Source organism: Pararge aegeria, chromosome 15 (assembly GCF_905163445.1).
Source record: "Pararge aegeria chromosome 15, ilParAegt1.1, whole genome shotgun sequence".
NCBI classification, from domain to species: Eukaryota; Metazoa; Arthropoda; class Insecta; order Lepidoptera; family Nymphalidae; genus Pararge; species Pararge aegeria.
Genome location: NC_053194.1, coordinates 17,995,926 through 18,014,630, shown reverse-complemented (window position 1 = coordinate 18,014,630; position 18,705 = coordinate 17,995,926). Strand labels below are relative to the sequence as shown.

General features: G+C 36.6%; 1 protein-coding gene across 1 annotated transcript; it reads right to left on the bottom strand.

Annotated features, from left to right (window-relative positions):
- Positions 1-1,652: 1,652 nt before the first annotated feature.
- LOC120630163 (solute carrier family 22 member 7-like) lies at positions 1,653-12,396 on the bottom strand. Its single transcript, XM_039899315.1, has 7 exons — positions 12,128-12,396; positions 10,814-11,048; positions 9,835-10,090; positions 8,974-9,305; positions 3,115-3,409; positions 2,407-2,588; positions 1,653-1,829 (listed from the first exon to the last, which is right to left on the bottom strand). The coding sequence occupies exons 1-7, from the start codon at positions 12,394-12,396 to the stop codon at positions 1,653-1,655; spliced, it is 1,746 nt and encodes a 581-aa protein (XP_039755249.1).
- Positions 12,397-18,705: the final 6,309 nt, after the last annotated feature.

Sequence of the window (18,705 nt, the reverse complement as noted above, 5' to 3'; positions counted from 1 at the left end):
GTCTATCGGTCCCTCTGCCCGTCTGTCCGGCCCACAGCCCGTCTGCCAGAGCCCTATAAAGTCTGAATTTATTTCATATATCGGTAAAACTAAATGTTTACATACAGGCTTGCGGGGTATTATTACTAAAAAAAATTAAATAGATCCCAAAATGACTGTAGTAATAATATTAATGCAAAGTTTATTTATTTGTGTCTACTTCGTAATAGAGTAACGGATTGATTTAAGTGAAATTAGGAAATTTCAAAGAAGCAAAGAATTCTTGCAGGCACACAATTTTTGCCTATGAAGCGTTCATACATAATATTATAGGCTACCATTATTTTGATAACTGCATTCATTAACTGAAAAACTAAAGCTAGGAGGTTACCAAACGCGCCGAATTTTTGTTTTGTATCACCATCTCACAGTCTAAATCACACCATCACACTCAAAAGTAAGAGCAATTAAACCCCAAGCATTATTATCGTTCATTATAATCTTTAATCTTATAATAGGATTTTTCTGTAAGCTTACGTTGAAATATAAACTTTTAACTTATTGAGAGACACCTCGAAGATTTAATCTGGTTATATGTTATAAATAAATATACAATTTCCCTTCAATTTCAGGAATATACGCAAATATCACATACAAGAGAAGCCGGGGATAGATCTAGTAGTTCTTTGAAATTTAACAATTTAGGTGAGGGATTTCCGTCATTTGTATTTGTATCAATATTCCTAAATTATTAAATAGAAATTTCCGATACTGGTTATTGGGTTTATGATAGTGATGATAACTATGATGATGAAAATGGTGATGATGAAAATGATGATAAAATAGAAGTAATAGGTACTGCTGTGTCTATAACATTGTGAGACAACGCTCAGGGCAAACGCTAGTGTTAATATCTCAGCACTTATCTGTTAACTATGCATACTTGTTTTAATGCTGATAATATTATAATCTAATATATAAAAATTAATGCTTGCTTGTTTGTTCATATTTTATTCGCTCTCGTACGGTTTATCCGATTGAGATAAAACTGTGTTAACTTATTGACTGTACTTGAGCGAAGGTTGAATAAGGCATAGTAGAATTATTAGCTTATATTATTTTGAAACGATACAAAAAATATGTTGCTAAGTACCCATCTAAATACGTTTCTATGGTTCAAACTTCAACTTAAACTATTTCGAAATAGACAAGGCCTGACAACTTGATTGTTTAAAATCTATTTTGGCGGTAGGCATGCAAAAAGCTTTTTTATTTTTTATGCCATTACACTTTCGACAGAATTGACAATCGGTAAAGCCAAAGTTTAATTACGCTGAATCTTTGTCAAGCACTTGTTAGAAAGAACCGTATTCTGCGTTCGCAAAACTTGGAAATAGGACATGAATTGACTTGAATTTGTTACACAATAGTGTATTAAAATAAGGATGAAGAAAACGGTTTAACGACTTGAATTAGAAAAGCAAAGTGTCACTGCAAATTAAGCTAAATTTCATGATAATTTACGAGCAAAATTCGGACAATATTGGTGACTCGTTAATATAAAAATATGATACTATTACTCTGATACCAATTGTTTTATTATATTATGTAATATTATACGTGAAAAAAAGACTATTTAATTGATTATAGTTGTAAACTTAAATTACCTAAGATCAAATATCAACTAGGCTAATATTATTTTTGGACTCTGGATTTGCAATAGCTTCCGCTTCAGCTAGAGTGTCAGGCATCTTGCAGCCGAGGGTCTCTGGCTGCGTGAGTACGAGGAGACCAGCGATGATACCCATGCTACCAAACAGCAAAGATGGGATGCCATGCCAATAGTTCATCTGAAAAACGTCATCATTATCGACTTATCACCAGCCCACTACAGCGCACGGGTTTGCTCTCAGAATGAGCAAAGTTTCGGCCGTACGCTGACCAAGTGCGGATTGGTAAATTGGCATGAAGGGTTCTTTACGATGTTTTCCTTCATCGTTAAAGCATATAATATTTTAATAGCTCAAATTAAAATCGCACACAATTGTGAAAAGATTAAGGTTCGTGCCGGGAATCAAACCGAGTATCGCTCACAGGCGACGCCCTAAGAAGGAATCTGGTGCTTTTTGTTAGTAAAAAAGTAAGAGCTATTTAAATAAATATCTACAGTTTAAATATTAATTTATGATCAACTCGACTGGTGTCACTTAAATTAATACAAAACTTCTTTAATTATAATACATAATTTAATGAAAAACATATTTAAATTTAACATTAAGGTTTACTAATATTACATAGATGAAAGATTTTTTTTGTTTGTTTGTTTGAACCAATTTCGAAAGTACCTACTGGACTGATTTCAACCATTTTTTCATCAAATGGAAGTGAAATTATCAGGAAGTAACAGACTTTAACACTGGCACTTACAAGTACTGGTGTGAGAGGTGCTGTGATAGACCCGATCCGACCAATCGTGGAAGAGAATGCAAGTAAAGTATGTCTGAACTCAGTGGGATACAGCTCTGATGTGTACAAATACACAGATGCCGCCACCGCCGATATGCCGAACTTTCCAAGCAAATACACAATCAGCCGTGGAATGGTGAAATCTGGAAACACCATAAATATTTGTGCCCTTACAATTACAATTCGCAAGTGTTGATGCATTATGTGAACGACACCTTATTGATGTACAAAATCAAATTGCTATTGTAACGCATCCAAAATCATCAATGTTCTTTTTAGAAGTTTATCAGCGTTATCTCTTGTCTCATTATATGTACAATCGTTCTCTAAGGTGGAATATTAATAATAAACATTACATTAAGGTGGAAGTGGGCTGACATCTACGCCTCACCTTCCTTGCATGCCCTGCGCAGTAGTGCAATCTATGTAGGCGATGGTGTTCCAATTACCATCAGCTAAGCCATCTGCTTCGTCCGTCAACCATTACTATAAAAAAAATCGTATTGGAACGCTGAATCACTTGGCGGCACGCCTTCGTCTGTAGAGTGTAATTACCTCACGCCTCCACAGAAAATTGTGTAATTATAAATTAATCAAACCCAGGATCTTAGCGCAAGAGTTCGTTGTTAGTACCTACCACAAAAATCGATATGCGCACTAAGAACTCACCTGGGGGAACAAAGATAAAAACTAAGTTGCACGCAGCACTAAAGATGAAACCTGAAGACACGGTGGCTTTTCTTCCGATTCTGTCTAAAACTAGAGCAGCTGTAAAGTAGCCCGGAATCTCGATGGCACAAGTCAAGATGTAGTTCAGGTAGATGGTGTCAGAGAGACCGGTGGAGTTGATGGAGAGTCCGTAGAAGATAAAGGTTGTAGTGATCCACCAAACTGGTACCGTGCACACTCTTCTGAGTAAAACTGGAGAACGCATGACTGTACGAATTAAACCAGGACCGCCAGCCTGAAAAATAACGATTTTTGCGTAAGATGTCGATTTAAATTTTATTGTTTCAAACTTATTTTTTCTTTATATTCCTATTTTTTTTATTCTTATTGTCGGGCCATCGCTGGTGCGTAAACAGAGCAACCCTTCGCAGAGCATCCAAGGAGCAGTACCTGCAACGTGCCGCCCTGTGTACATCGACCTCAGGCTTAGTTAATAAGCTTCATGTTCCACGGAACATAAAATTGCTACAATGCCGCTAAGTGGCAGAAATAAGCACGGTATCAGTACTTCCCCGGACGAGCTCTTTCAGAAGAAACTCTACTACTATTAAACAGGTTACTTTAATTATAAAGATAATGGTCCAAAAACTGAGACTCAATTATTAGTATAAATTATTGACAAGTAAATTGGTGTACACTGATAAGTGAAAACTTCTGATTTCGCTTAATTTTAATGTATTAATTTTAAAAATTCGAAAGTTTGTTTGTTTGTTTGTTAACCCCGTAACTAAGCAATCACCTTGGTTTGTTTCATGAAAGGACGGAGCGGAGAGTAACATAGGCTGGATATCCCAGAAAATCAAACGGTTCCCACGGGATTTAAATTACCGAAATAATTGAGGACAAAAAACGCGGTCTGCTAGTTTTAAAGTATTATAATAATACTTCTTTCAGTATCATTAAAATATAACAAGCTGGTGAATTCACCTGCGTGAATATGTCCCCTAAAAAGTTAGTAAATAATTCATCATTCGGTCATACCTAGTGTTGCCCAAATGCAAGAACAAGACGAGACTTAGCCAGTCTTGGTCTTGGTCTTGCGCCAATACACCTGGTCTTGGTCTTGGTTTTGGTCTTGCGCTCCCAGTCTTGGTCTTGGTCTTGGTCTTGCAGCAAGAGTCTTGCAAGTCTTGCAATTACCTATTAGTCTATTACTATTTATTAAAGTTTACTTTAAATCTTAGAAAAACGTATCAGAATTGGAACATTGTGAGCTTGAATTAACATAGCCATAGTAAAGATCAAGCAGATTAATAAATAACTGAAGATTTGATAAGAAATTCGAAAAATCAACTGACCTATATGTCGTTTTCCATGGAAGTAACTGTTTCTTAATAAACATTTATGATTTATAAGCTTACATTTGCTAAAACATGTAAAAAAACAAATTAATTACAATAACTTGACTGTATTTTAAAGAACAATACTTATCTGTCTAGAAAGAGATTGAACCCTCAACTTATAAGAAATTTAATAAAAGAGTTTTACGATTTATCATTTATTTGAATAAAAAATAAAATACAACACAAATCAACAGCTTTATCATTAGGTTATGATACTTTATATCAATTCTTTTGACCAAGAATTAATACAAAGTAACCATCTGGCTGACTCATCACTTAACCTATTTCTATGTTTTCTAATTACTAATGATGCTTTAGAAAATAACCTCTCAGCAGGTACTGAAGTTGCAGGTATTGAGAGAAAATCACGGGCCATTTTCGATAAAATCGGATACTCTGTCTCATGCGTCCTCCACCAATCTAAAATGTCTTCCGAGCTGGCAGTTCTTGGTTTTCTCAGGTACTCCTCCAACTCGTCTATCACTAAGCCTTGAAGACAAGATCCAGATGACGTCGAGGGACATTCATAGAGTTTATCAAAGTCTATTACGTCTTCATCTTCATCACATACTTTATTGTCTTTTTCTGGTAATTCCAGAGATTTGTTCAGTGAGTGTAGACTTTTATATTCTTCATAAAGTTCATTGAACTTGCGCAGACTTTCTGTTTTAAGTTGCTTCCCCCACATTGTCAGGTCAAAAGTCTGAGCCTTATGCCTTGGGTCTAAAATTAAAGAAGTACAATAAATCCAGTTGCTCTTCTTGTAATGTTTAAGCATTTTGTCTCGAGCTGCTTGGAAAGCTAGAATGAGCCTTTCATCCACTTCAGATCGATTAGGTTTCTCATCTAACTGTTTTACCATGGATTCAATTTTATCTAGCAAGAGATTAAATGATACAATGACTAGCGGTAACGTAACATATTTGTCTCCACCAAGTTTTGTACTTAAAAGTTTAAAGTTTATTAGAAATTTATGTAATTTTTCGAGTACCTGCCATTCATTAGCTGTGATTTGAAAATCATTCAATTCGGTGACAGAACTGCACAATATGTCAATGCCCGCTCTCACTTTTAAACCAAATCCAATCATATCATGTGTGGAATTCCATCTCGTTGGACAGTCAAGAATGGCATTTAGATTTGATGGCACGCCAGCTGCTTCACAAGCAGACTGAAACTTCTTCTTCACTATCTCACTTCTTTTTATTTTACTGGAAATACTGCGTAACTTTGTTACAGATGTACGCGAGTCAGCAATATTTGGTGCAGATTCTTCATCTTCCTCATCCTCAGTTTCGTCTGCATAGTCTTCGTACTGCTGATCTTGCGCGTTAGTGTCAGACTCACAGTGTAATGCTAAGGTCTTTAATAAATCTTGTACACCAAGGTTTAAAATGTGAGCAAAGCACCGGAAATGTTGATTGTCTGAATCAAAGTGTGGCGGCAGCTGTTTGCCCAGTTCATACATAAATTTGGTATTTGCAGTTGCGTTGTCGACCGTGATACCTTGTATTTTATCAATTATGCCATATTCCAATAAACATTCATGGAAAATCGTTGCAATATCTTCCCCAGTATGTCGACCGCGTGATGGTATAAAATCAAGAACTACAGATCGATACTTCCATTCGTTGTCTATATAATGAATAGTAACCCCGTAGTAACTCCTACCAGCAATTGACGTCCACCCATCAATGGTAAACGACATTTTAGATGATAATGGTTGAAGTCGTTCCTTGAGATTCAATTGGAGCTCTTCAAATCGCTCTTTGACTTTCCTTCTAAGTGTAGACCTTTTAGGAAACACCATATTAGGGCAAATACGTCGAAAATATACTTGTGTAGCTTCGTCATCGAAAAATGAGAAGGGAAGATATTTTTTCACCACCCAATCAACTGTAGCTGTCGTGATGTTGTCACTGCTGTTTTCCGACTGAAACAAAACAATAAATCTTGTGTTATTATTTAAAACATACTAGGTTTGAGCGTATAAGAGGAGGAGGTTTGTTGTTGTTAAATCGAGAAAATCGTTAAATTGATATTTGTTATATTAAGGTTGCACTGTACTGTAATTTACCAAAATAAAGTACTTAGTTGTTACTGGCCGATTAAATGAAAATATGGGTGTTTATAAAAAATATTTAAGACGATAATTACATACTTAATATGTCGCACCCCTAGATGAAAACACCACTAACTCAAAAATACTTACGTAAGTTAATGGCGTTTTTGAAAGTATCGCATGAATAGCTACGCGGAGTTAAAATTCTTTTAACTGTTAAAAAAATATTCTTACCTGTCCACTTCTTCCAGCGGTTACTAAAAAGCTTGTTATATCTCCACTTAATTTTGGTTTAACAGGAAGAAATATTTCTGATTCCTTTTTGTGGAAAGACATTAGATGTTTCCTTAAGCCTGAAGTGTTTCTGTTTTTCATTTTTATTTCAATCTTTTTATGTTGGCACAATTTACACAAGGCAGTTTGGGATGCATGAATTATTTCGAAAAACTCCTCAAATTTGCTTTTGGGTCTTTTAGATCTGTGACTCAAACTCTCGTTACTCGGACTAGAATAATTTGAATCTTCGTCACTCATATTAAATTGTACACGTGATACGTTTTTAGAAAACAACGAGAATTAGTAAAAACAATTATTAAGTTAGAATCGAAGCACAGCTCAATTGGAAATGACTGGAATTGAAATAATTCCTTCATTTATAGTACGTTTCCTTGCTTTTTACCGCGCCGCCTCGCCACGTGCCGGCTCTATGAAAAGGATGCCGCCGCAAATCGAACGATGCCGCGTGCGGCGTACAAACACACACTAAATATTACCTACTTGTACAGACGCGACCCGTGAATAAAATATATGTAAAGAATTGGTGGCAATCACTATTCTTTACATATAAGTGAATGTTTTGGCGTGCATCTATACTAATATTATAAAGCTGAAGAGTTCGTTTGTATGTTTGATGACAGAAGTTTTAAAATAAATAAATAAATCCTGAACGTCACTATACCTCCAAAGTTACTATTCCTCGTGGACGAAGTCGCGGGCACAGCTAGTAAATACTTACTCTCATCATCTCTCTCAGAGATATTCGAACACTTTTTTGCTATTTTTTCTTGTAAAAACTTAAGAAATATAATGACTAAATGTACAATAATAGTACCTAAGTAATTAGTTTAAAACCATATAAGTAATCAATATTATAATTACTTACTAGAATGAATTATTATGACATCTACTACCTATCCTCACCATTTTATCCTAATCATAATACTACTTGCGTGATCAGTATAATGTATTCATTTTCATTCTAAGCACTCTGAAACTTATTTATTCTTTGGAACACCTGTAGGTACTCTTAAAATTCGAAATTATTTTGCATGAATAGTGTCAAATGTTATGATTTCGGCGCGGCGGCAACGATTGTTTTAGATTTCAAAAGAAGCCGCCGGCGCGTGTATCATAACCATGTACTTCCGAAAAGCGGCAAATTTCTTTGAGAAGTAAGTACAAAACCTTTGATGCCGCATTATCAAAGTGCCGATGGTTAAAACATAACTATGCATGCACTCAGTTTGATTTTAATAGATATTTTTTTATTCGCTATGTTTATGGTATTAGTCGTAATGCGCATAGGTCCAGTTTTTCATATTCTTTGATATAGTTTTTTGCGTCTCATAGAATTCCTAAGCGTACCTACCTACCTATACACCGAACTGTTACACCTAACTACTCCGTGAAATAGCGCTAAGTCCTAGCTGCAAGACGCAAGAGTCTTGCAGGCTATGTCTTGTTCTTGCTCAAGTCTTGCACGGTCAGTCTTGGTCTTGGTCTTGCTAAAAATACGCGGTCTTGTTCTTGGTCTTGGTCTTGCAAAAACGCAAGAACAAGACCAAGACTGCAAGACCAAGACTGAATTTGGGCAACACTAGTCATACCCCGTCTCTTAAAAAAACAAATTCACGAAGTCACAGCTGTGTAAAAGGACGAAACGACAATCCACAACTGACACTGTCGAAATTTATATATTTATTAACATGATAATTAAAATAACACTTATTTCTAGTAAGTCTAATAGTATAAGCACTTTTGAAACGTCAAGTCTGTCAGTTTGAGTTACTCTACCACCGGTTTGTAAGGCAAATTCTACCGAGAAGAAGCCGACGAGAAATTCAGCAGTTCCGCTTTTTCAACATCATTATTTTTACAATAGTCATTCTGTCTTGCGAGACGCGTGGTCTTAGCTCTCTTCTCCATGACAAACAGGCCAGTATCTAGCTATGGAACGTTATTATGGTTATTATGAGGCCGACGAAGAATCATCATCATCACTGCTGGACCTAGGCATTTTTAGGGGGTTCCAAATACCACGGTTTTGTACCGCTTGTGTTGTTGACGAATAATGCTACCAATTTCATTGCTAGAATTTCTAGTCAATTCACTTACACAGAGTGCAGCCGGAGCGAAAGGTCGCGGGGGATTCATAAGTGCATCCAGAGACTTTTCACTGATATGTGTCTTATTTACCCTCGCCACTGTAAACAATATTTCCTTTGCCTCCTTGTACTTCTTTTTTGAAAGCAGCCATCGTACACTCTCTGTCGATAGCCAGTAATATGAGACGATGAAGAAGCATGGAATATTTATAGCCATGAGCATGTAACGCCACGGTGAGATCAGCCAAGCCACGCTGCCGAGTATAATTTCTCCTATCGCAAACAATGAAATTGAAGTAGCGCTCGTAAGAACTCGGTAATTTGGCCCAACGAGTTCAGTAACTGAAACAATAAAAAAATACATTATAAATAATTGTGGGCACATAACAAGTTTATTTAAAAAGTCCCTTTACAATCGACTGTCACAGACAGTGTGCGAATGTTTAAAAAAAAATTACATTACAATTAAAATAATAAAAATACAAGAATCACAAATAGGTAATAATGTCATTCTAAATTAAAAGGTACTTTGATACTGAAGCGCAGCAAAATAAAATAAAATGTATAAGTACTATATAATGATGCATTAATGAAAAGGTGCCTTTTCAAAGTTATTACTTAACATTATTCTGGAATGTGTAAGTAAGAGAAATGTCCTCTCGAGTTTGTTTGTTGTGTGAGAAGGCTGTTATATAGATCAGAACTCGTTTGAAACCCTCGTGGCTTTATTTCTAAGTCAACAAGATTTTGATTAATTATCATATAAAATTAATGGAAAAAATATGTAGCGATAAATATTTTACGTCGTAAACAGAACTATTTAAATAAAAAATGTAGCTGTTTTGCATGAAACACATATACGTAAACTTACCAAAGATATAAGCAGCGCTATAGGCACCAGACCCAAGAGTAGTCTGTAAAATTTGAAAAGCCAAGTACATTGTGTAATTGACAGAAAAAGATCTGATAAAGCCAAAAAGACCCACATTGAAGATGTTCACTATTAAGGCTATCCTTCGGCCATAGCGGTCCGAGATATAACCGGTGATGGGCAGCACAAAGACTGTCCCGATGTTGTACAAAGTGCCCGCTAGTGCCCGTAACCATTCTTGACATCCAAGGTCAAACTGGACAAAAAATAAATAATTATGGCGGATCAATAAATCCATCATTTACCTTCAAAAACTGCAGCTCCTTTTTGCAGCAGTCTGAACCAGTTTTGTATAATAACCAGAAAATTAAAGTGTACCTCACGTTTTTACATTCAATGATAAATAGTAAAACAGCTACTAGTGTGCTAGAGCTAGTAGTGTCTTAATATATCAGTAAATTATGACGGATAAATTAAGACACAGAAAAACACAAAGTAGCGTCAACTATGACGCTCATAAGAGTATACTAGCACACCAATTTCAAGGAGGATACGTTATGGAATATCTGACATTTGATTTTTTAGGCGGAATAAGTTTACAAAGTAAACATTGCATCATCATCATATCAACCCATTACCGGCCCACTACAGAGCACGGCTCTCCTGCCACAATGAGAAGAAGTTAAGGTAGTAATCCATCACGCTGGTTCAGTGCGGATTGGTGGACTTCACACACTTTTGAGAACATTATGGAGATCTCTCAGATATACAGGTTTCCCCACGATGTTTTCCTTCACCGTTGAAGCAAGTGGTATTTTAATTGCTTAAAACGCACGTAACTTCGAAAAGTGAGAGTTGCGTTCTGTGCTATCACCGATATGCCAAATATTGAATATCGAGTTGAAAATATTTATTAAACAGCCACCATATTTACATTTATTTTAAGTTCCATTTCAATAAATACCTGCTGGATACTTACTTCTTGTACGACTGTGTTATCCTTGGCGTACACAAAACCATCGCAAGCAATAGTCACAGACTTATTGAACAGATTTTCGGGACAAGATTCCAAGGTTCCATTAAAGCCAAGGTCTACAGGAGCGTACCTTTCACAGCTGGCAAACCCTGAACCAGTTCCTGGTATCGCATTTTTTATCCATTTAGGATGATATTCGTGTAATTTTTCCGTTTCACCACATTCCGGTATCCGACATCTAAATGAAAACGTATCAAGCAAACTAAAATTGTAGCCAAGTGAGAAAAAATATTTAAATATGAGATGTCCTCAACGGTTGTATCTACATCAAGGGCTATGGACCTAGGTAATTTGTTTACGAAAAATATCGATGCCGCCGAGCGCTGGTTAAGTGGTAACCACACGGGCATTAAGACCCCAAAAATATAAAAACCGACATGATTTTAATATATATGATTTCATTGTATTTTGAGCCTTTCACATTAGAAAACGTTCTATTAATAGTATGTATATACTTACTCATTTATTGTATGTTAAAGTATTTAATTATGTAAGTGTTGTTATTATATATATTAGTTTATTTTTATATTTATTTATTTATTATATTATTTACTTTTTATCTATTTGTGTACACTAGTTTATGTATTAGCATGTAGTTATTCGCATATATGTATTTTAATATTTGTACCACCAGCAGTCTATTCTCCTCTTCTTTTTTTTCCTAATTCTAAGGTTGCCTGGCAGAGATCGCTATTAAGCGATAAGGCCGCCTTTTGTATTACTAATTCTTTCGATATGTTTCTGTTTTTGTTATATTTTAAATATGTTAATGTTGTGGTATACAAAAAAGAGTTTAATAATAATAATAAAAACGTGAAACGTATGCACGAATTACGAACTAATGTTGACGAATGCATAAGTTTATTTCATAAGAATCACCCTGTGAAAATATAAAATCGAAAGAAGCATATCTATTTTCCATACAAACGAATTCAAAACATTCATGTATTTAATTATGACACCTATTGAAGATAAAAGACCGCCACGCGCACAGTAGCTACGCTACGCGACGCGTACTTAAGGAAGTGGTTGTATCTGATTTCTTTCAGTAAAACTTATAGCATGGTTTACTTAAAAATGATTAGGTTTTCGGTTTCACAGATAAGTCTTACAGACAAAAAATAATGTAAAGCCGGTGAAGTATTATTTCGGTTTTCATTTACACGCTGTAAAATTCCATCAAAATATAAAATATTATTGTTTGTGACATGCCGACTCAGTTGCATTCAATTAACACCTAAATACTTTGCGTTTTACCTGTGCGGTGTAACAGCTGCTGAGAATATATACTCGTGTCCCAGACCACAAATCATAATAGGCAAAGCTGCCAAGAGAATGTTCCTCATCTGGAACCATCCAAACTGACCTAGTTCATTTGTAAGAACATCATCCAGAGCTAAGGGTTTTTCACACACTTTTGTTTTACAATCAAAATCATTACTAGTTTTATTTCCATTTTCAGGTTTCGCTTCACAATTGTTTTGCTTATTACTGTTATTTTGAACATCGCAATTCCTTTCAGACATTTTGGCAATTTTATTATTTATATTTTGTCAGAAATGCTATCTCATTTTGCAACCTCCAGTCAAACGTGCCTGATGCATAATGTAATAATCGTCATTGCGTAGAATTAACTTATCAGTTAACCAAAACATAAATGACCTCATTACGAATGTTTCGTTTTTGTCCAAAACAAGTCTTTTACCATTATTTGTCTGGAAAAATAATAAAAATAATAGAGCCAACAAACTCAAAGTATCTTATTTAAGTTTGCGATGTACAAAACTACGTTGTACGTACATATTCGTATGACGTTGAATTAAAAGTGTTAAAAGTCACGCAGCAAAAAAGTCGTCTCGCAGCCTGTTACACATCCAATACCTTTTTCCTAAATTTTTTTGTTTATCTTTATTTATATTTCCTTAACTTGAAACTTCTTTCATAAAAACTCTTTTAATCTCTGTCCTTTGAAATAATCCTTCGACCGTGGAATCAGATAATAATCACTGGGGGAGTCGGGTGAATACGGAGGTGATATGCTCAAATATTTCAGAGCCAGCATCTCGAATTGCAGCCATAGCAACGGCGGACCAGTGAGCTGGGGCATTGTTTAGTTTGTTCTGAATACAAAGAGCCAGAAAGAGTATCTCCATTTTCAAAATATTAAATCGTGACCATTTTCTTTCCGGCTAAATCGCTCGACGAATGTTCTGCACGCAACCAGTCAAAATCTTCTTCAGCTTCTCGGCTATAAAAGGTACAATTATTGTGAAAACGATAATGCTAGTTTTATCAAGTTTTTAACTATTTCTGTCACTCATATTATTTTAAATATTATTTAAGGGCTAGCAACGTCCTCTTTGCCACTATTACTATCTTCTGCGATCATTAACCCTTCTGCCCAGCGTGGTGACCATATGGGCCAACACTCCCATTGGGAGAGGCCTTTTATACAGCCCAGTTGTAGGCTTTTAATGAGAAACCTCTAAGGTTATGTAGTAAGATAGATGACTACAAACTAACTTAACTATATCCTTCGACTGTATATTAATGAAACCATATGCAACTATGCAGTGTGTCTACATAATTATGCTGTTTGGATTAGGCTACTAAAGATAACTTAAGCTTTAATTTAATCTCTTTTTCTGATAATTTAATTAAAATTAGAGCATAATCATAATAAGACAATCTTCTAATGTTTACCTTGAGAAATCTTAGTATTTTTTAACTTAAAACCAGTACGAGTAAATATTCAGTCAAAAATAACCCCGAGGGGCAATGTCGTGTGATTGAGAAGAACAGTAGGCCACGTTGAACATCGAATTTTTGCTTAGTGCTTACTGAATTTAGGTACCAAAATACTTAACTATGATTTTTTTTTAAAACAAATTCAACTCGTTGTCAACTATATAGTCATGTAGATATACAGAAAAGACGAACAAACAAATAATCATTTTCGACGTTGGTGTTCCATGTTAACAGAGCTGACGCTGATGCCTTTGATCTGAGCGAGATGCCACAAAATTAATAGAACTTAAATATTAATTATTATGAAATTTTATTTTATAGTCATAATTAATGGACTGGATCAAACCTATCGTCTTTAAACAGAGCAACACTTTACAGGGTGTGCAATGAAAACGTCTTACAAAGTGCCAAAGTGATTACCATTACAGTATTTTGACGGCCGATTAGCGCAGTGAGTAGCGACCCCGCTTTCTGAGTCCAAGGCCGTGGGTTCGATTCCCACAGCTGGGAAATGTTTGTGTGATGAACATGGATGTTTTTCAGTGTCTGGGTTTATCTGTATCTATATTATTATACTTACTTCAGGATTCGCAACACTATTGTAAAATGACTAATATTTTAACAACAAATTTCATTTCATTTCATTTCATTTTCATTTCATTTCATATTATAAGTATTTAATATTTGTGTAAATTGTTCATTAAAAATATTCATGTGCTTGTTATTTCCCCGACAAAAACGCCCTTCAGACCGATTCACAGAAATGCTGCTTGGCAGCAGAAATAAGCAGAGCTTCCTAGGACGAGCTCTGATACAAATAGGTTTTCTACTACTTAAACATTGTCTTATTTGAGTGATAATACCCGAGACCGATGTTGATTTTATTGATCTAAGATGATCGGACCAGGGAATCGTACTCAGGACCATGAATGAATGAATGAATGAATACACTTTTATTGTACACCAAAGAAACAAAAAGTAGTTACAAAGATATAAATACAATCAAGAGAGTACAATTTGGTGGCCTTATCGCTACATAGCGATTTCTTCCAGGCAACCAATGGCGTAAAAGGAAAAAACGTAGAAAAGAGGTAGGTGGTGCAATAAATAAGATTTAAAAATTATACAAATATATAAATAAATGTAAATAAAATATATATATATGTTGGAGAAATCGTCACAACACGTCATCGTGGAGGGGACAACGCGTAGTGGTGGTGTTAGAGACTATAAAAGGCGGTGCGCGCTTCATTCGAGAGAATCTTCGGGTACCGTCAACTAGTTTAAGGGGGACCCCTGTCCGTTTGGAAAGTCAACCTGCTCATTTTTGTTTTTGTTGTAAATTAGATTTATGAATTGAATTTCTCTAAATTAGTAATCTGTTGAGTGTTTTATTAGTTCTGTGGAAACTCTTGCTTCTATTAAACATATATGTGTGTGTAGTCATGATTTGTTTTTTTTTTATTAAAATTTTACCTCTGGTTCCTAAAATCAGTTGTGGGATTCGAAAATATCACGTGACCTAATTTGCTTTGCATTCCTGAAATACCTGCGGCAGTTTGACTATTCAAATTACTTTTTTTTCGTTGCGTTTGAAAATTGAAGTTTAAATGTCCCTTATTACGTCAGTAGTGTGCTGTCTAAGTGATTGAATGGTAAAGTATACGTAGCTGAAACCTTGGTGAGTACTTCCTTTTTTTTATTTATTTGCTAACTACCAACAGCTATTTTCAATATAATTTTGCGTGATTTTCAAATAGATTTGTGAATTCAAATTTAGCGTTACTTTTGGCCTATCTCGCTATTTTGCTATAATAGCCTACCTACCCGCATAAAAGTTTATTTTTATTGGGCTTAGTTCTTGCTTATATTTCGTAATTTACTGTTACCTACAGTAAAGAAAATGTCAAATCAAGATCATGAAAGGAGAAGTCGCTCTAGATACCGCGCCTCGCTTTCCGGGCATGGTACCGCACGCTCGGGTGACAGTGATTCTGGCCGTAGGCGTCGAAGTTCGCATTCTAGACTTACTTCAAACCGACATAATTCCCCTAATAAAGTGTTAATCGAACAAATGCAACAACTTCAAAATCGTTTAATTGCATTAGAAGGGCAACGCCGCTCCTCACCGCCGCGTCTCCATGAACCGAACGCTGACTGTTTGCCTGCGCTGTCGCCACCACGGCTGCGACCTGTGACCGCGACTGTAGCTGAGCAACAGAGGTCGGTGGTGGAGGGTCGAGAGTCTGCTATGCAGTCTTCGCCAGGGCGTCCTGTGAGCGCAATGACGGACCGCGATGCCAGCGGAACCGATCGTATCATCGAGGCGATACGTTCAATCAATACGACGGTGCGATCCAACCAATCTTATTACATATCCAATTTCGATCCAAGCATCCACGATATAGACATCTGGTGCGAGGAAGTTGACCGTGCTAAGAGTACAAACTATTGGAACGATAACGAGTGTCTTTCTCGCATCGGCAACTGTCTTAAAGGGGATGCTAGGACTTGGCTCAATGAGTGGGTCACCAATGACCGTAGTTGGAGCAATTTTAAGAAAGAGTTTAAACCGTTGTGTCCTAGGACACCGGATATTGCAAATATTTTATACGAGGTCATGAGTTCTAACTCTGATAAATACCCAACATATGCAGACTATTCTCGTCGGTCCTTATTAAAGTTACGCATAGTTAGGGGGTTGAGTGACGAGCTAATTTCGGCAATAGTCATACGGGGCATCACCGATCCGCAAATTCGTGCTTCTGCTACCAATGCAAAGTTAATGCCAAATGAGATAGTAGAATTCTTCTCTATTTACGTGAAATCTAAGACATCATCTTTCAATAGGAAATCTGGCGATAGCATAAGTTATGATCGTCTTTCTAAATCAAATTACGATGCAAAAGTTCGAAAACGTAGGTTTGAGGAAGGCATATGTTTTTCATGTGGCCAACGTGGTCATACTCAGTCTCGTTGTTCAAAGAAGTCTAAAGCCATCTCTGTTAAAAGCAACAACGAGGAAAACAATAAGAATTATGCTCAGAGTTTAAATAAATCCGAACCTTGCGCTTTTTGCCGAAAGCCAGGGCATAAAATTGAAACTTGTTTTGCAAAACTTAAATCTGATTCTCGTAACACAAATAACATTAACTTTTGCCAGGAAAACTGCTATGATAAAAATAAAGATATAGTAGTAGCAGTCATACAGGGAATTCCGGTTGATATTCGCTATCTATAAGATAGCGGTTCAACTATATCTTTGATTTCTTCATCGTTGCTAAGACATTTCAAGTGTGCGCGTAGGCCAGCTTTCAGAGTTTTACGAGGTATAGGCGGTAATGAAATTGAGTCAACTTATTTTGTCACCTTGGCCATAGAGTTTAATGAGATTACTTTAGAGGTGGACCTACATGCCATATCCCCTGAACTTATGAATACCCCTATTATTGTCGGTACTGACGTATTAAATCGCGAAGGAGTTACTTATGTACGTACCCGTGAACAGCAATACCTTACTAGCAAGGCCCGTCTTACCTTTAACGTTATGTGTACTATGCCGACTACGCAGATTCCGATTAAGACGTCGTTAACTGATCAAAACTTTAGCAAGCTGCGAGACCTAATTAAGACATATTGGGACTTTTTTATCTCTGGGACGGCAACATCCACAGTTAACACTGGCAGCATGTCAATTAAATTAAATAGTGCTGTGCCGATTAATTACAGGCCCTACAGGCTTTCTCATCCAGAAATTTTAAAAGTTCGCGAGATAATTAAAGATCTTCTAGAAAAAAATATTATTCGGGACTCTGAATCGGAATATGCGAGTCCTATCCTATTAGTTAAAAAGAAGGATGGGTCTGACCGCATGTGTGTTGACTATCGTAAACTCAACGAAATTACAGTCAAGGATCGCTTTCCTTTACCATTGATCGATGATCATATTGATCGATTAGGTAGACATAAATTCTTCACCAGTCTCGATATGGCCACAGGATTCCACCAGATACCTATGGATAATGACTCAATACCACTCACAGGATTTGTTACACCCGAGGGGCACTATGAATATTTGAAAATGCCTTACGGTTTAGCAAATGCACCTGTTGTTTACCAGCGGATAATGTCGAAAACACTTCGCCCATACCTAGAGTCCGGTGAGGTCCTGGTGTATATCGATGACGTACTTATACTGAGCAATACAATACATGAGGGTCTGTTGATTCTTCGCAAGGTACTTCAAACTCTAACTGATTCTGGTTTTTCTATTAATCTAAAGAAGTGCTCTTTTTTGTGTACTAAAATAGAATATTTGGGAAGGACTATCAGTCAGGGTCAGGTGCAGCCGAGCGAACAGAAGGTTCAAGCCTTAGTCGAGGCTCCCATCCCAAAGACCGTTAAGCAGGTTCGCCAATTTTTAGGGTTAGCTAGTTACTTCCGTCGATATATAGCTGGATTTGCTACTAAGACTGCACCTATTACTAGACTTACAAAAAAAGGCGTTCCTTTTGCAAATTGCATGGGGTAGTGAACAAGAAGAAGCACGGCGAGATATCTTGCAACTTACAAGCGAGCCCGTCTTAGCCATTTACGATCCTGTTTTGCCTATCGAAGTCCATACGGACGCTAGTTCTATTGGTTATGGTGCAGTGCTTCTTCAGGTTCATGAAAAGGTGTATAAGCGAGCAGTCGCATACTTCAGTAAACGGACTCAAGGCGCTGAGCCAAGGTACCATTCCTATGAGCTCGAGACCTTGGCTGTCGTTAAGGCCTTGCAAATGTTCCGACACTATCTGGTTGGCGTTCACTTTACTGTCGTTACAGACTGTAATGCACTAAAAGCCACGCAACGAAAGAAAGACCTATTGCCGCGTGTAGCCAGATGGTGGATATATTTGCAGGATTTTAATTTCACCTTAGAATACCGCAAGGGCACCTCCATGTCGCACGCTGACTATTTGAGCCGCAATCCAATTAATGTTTGCGAAGCACGCAAACAACAAAACTGGGCACAAATAGCACAGGCTGCCGATGAAGAGTCACAGCAATTACTTCAAAAACTAGCAGATGGGAGACTAGACTCC

What these genes read in the sequence shown, in the direction of transcription:
- LOC120630163 (XM_039899315.1), bottom strand. Translation starts at nt 12,396, where the DNA reads ATGTCTGAAAGGAATTGCGATGTTCAAAATAACAGTAATAAGCAAAAC. An exon ending in TCGCTCCGGCTGCACTCTGT is followed by an intron (nt 3,410 to 8,973) that starts GTAAGTGAATTG and finishes GTTATTTTTCAG; the next exon opens with GCTGGCGGTCCTGGTTTAAT. An exon ending in TTTTATCTTTGTTCCCCCAG is followed by an intron (nt 2,589 to 3,114) that starts GTGAGTTCTTAG and finishes TGGTGTTTCCAG; the next exon opens with ATTTCACCATTCCACGGCTG.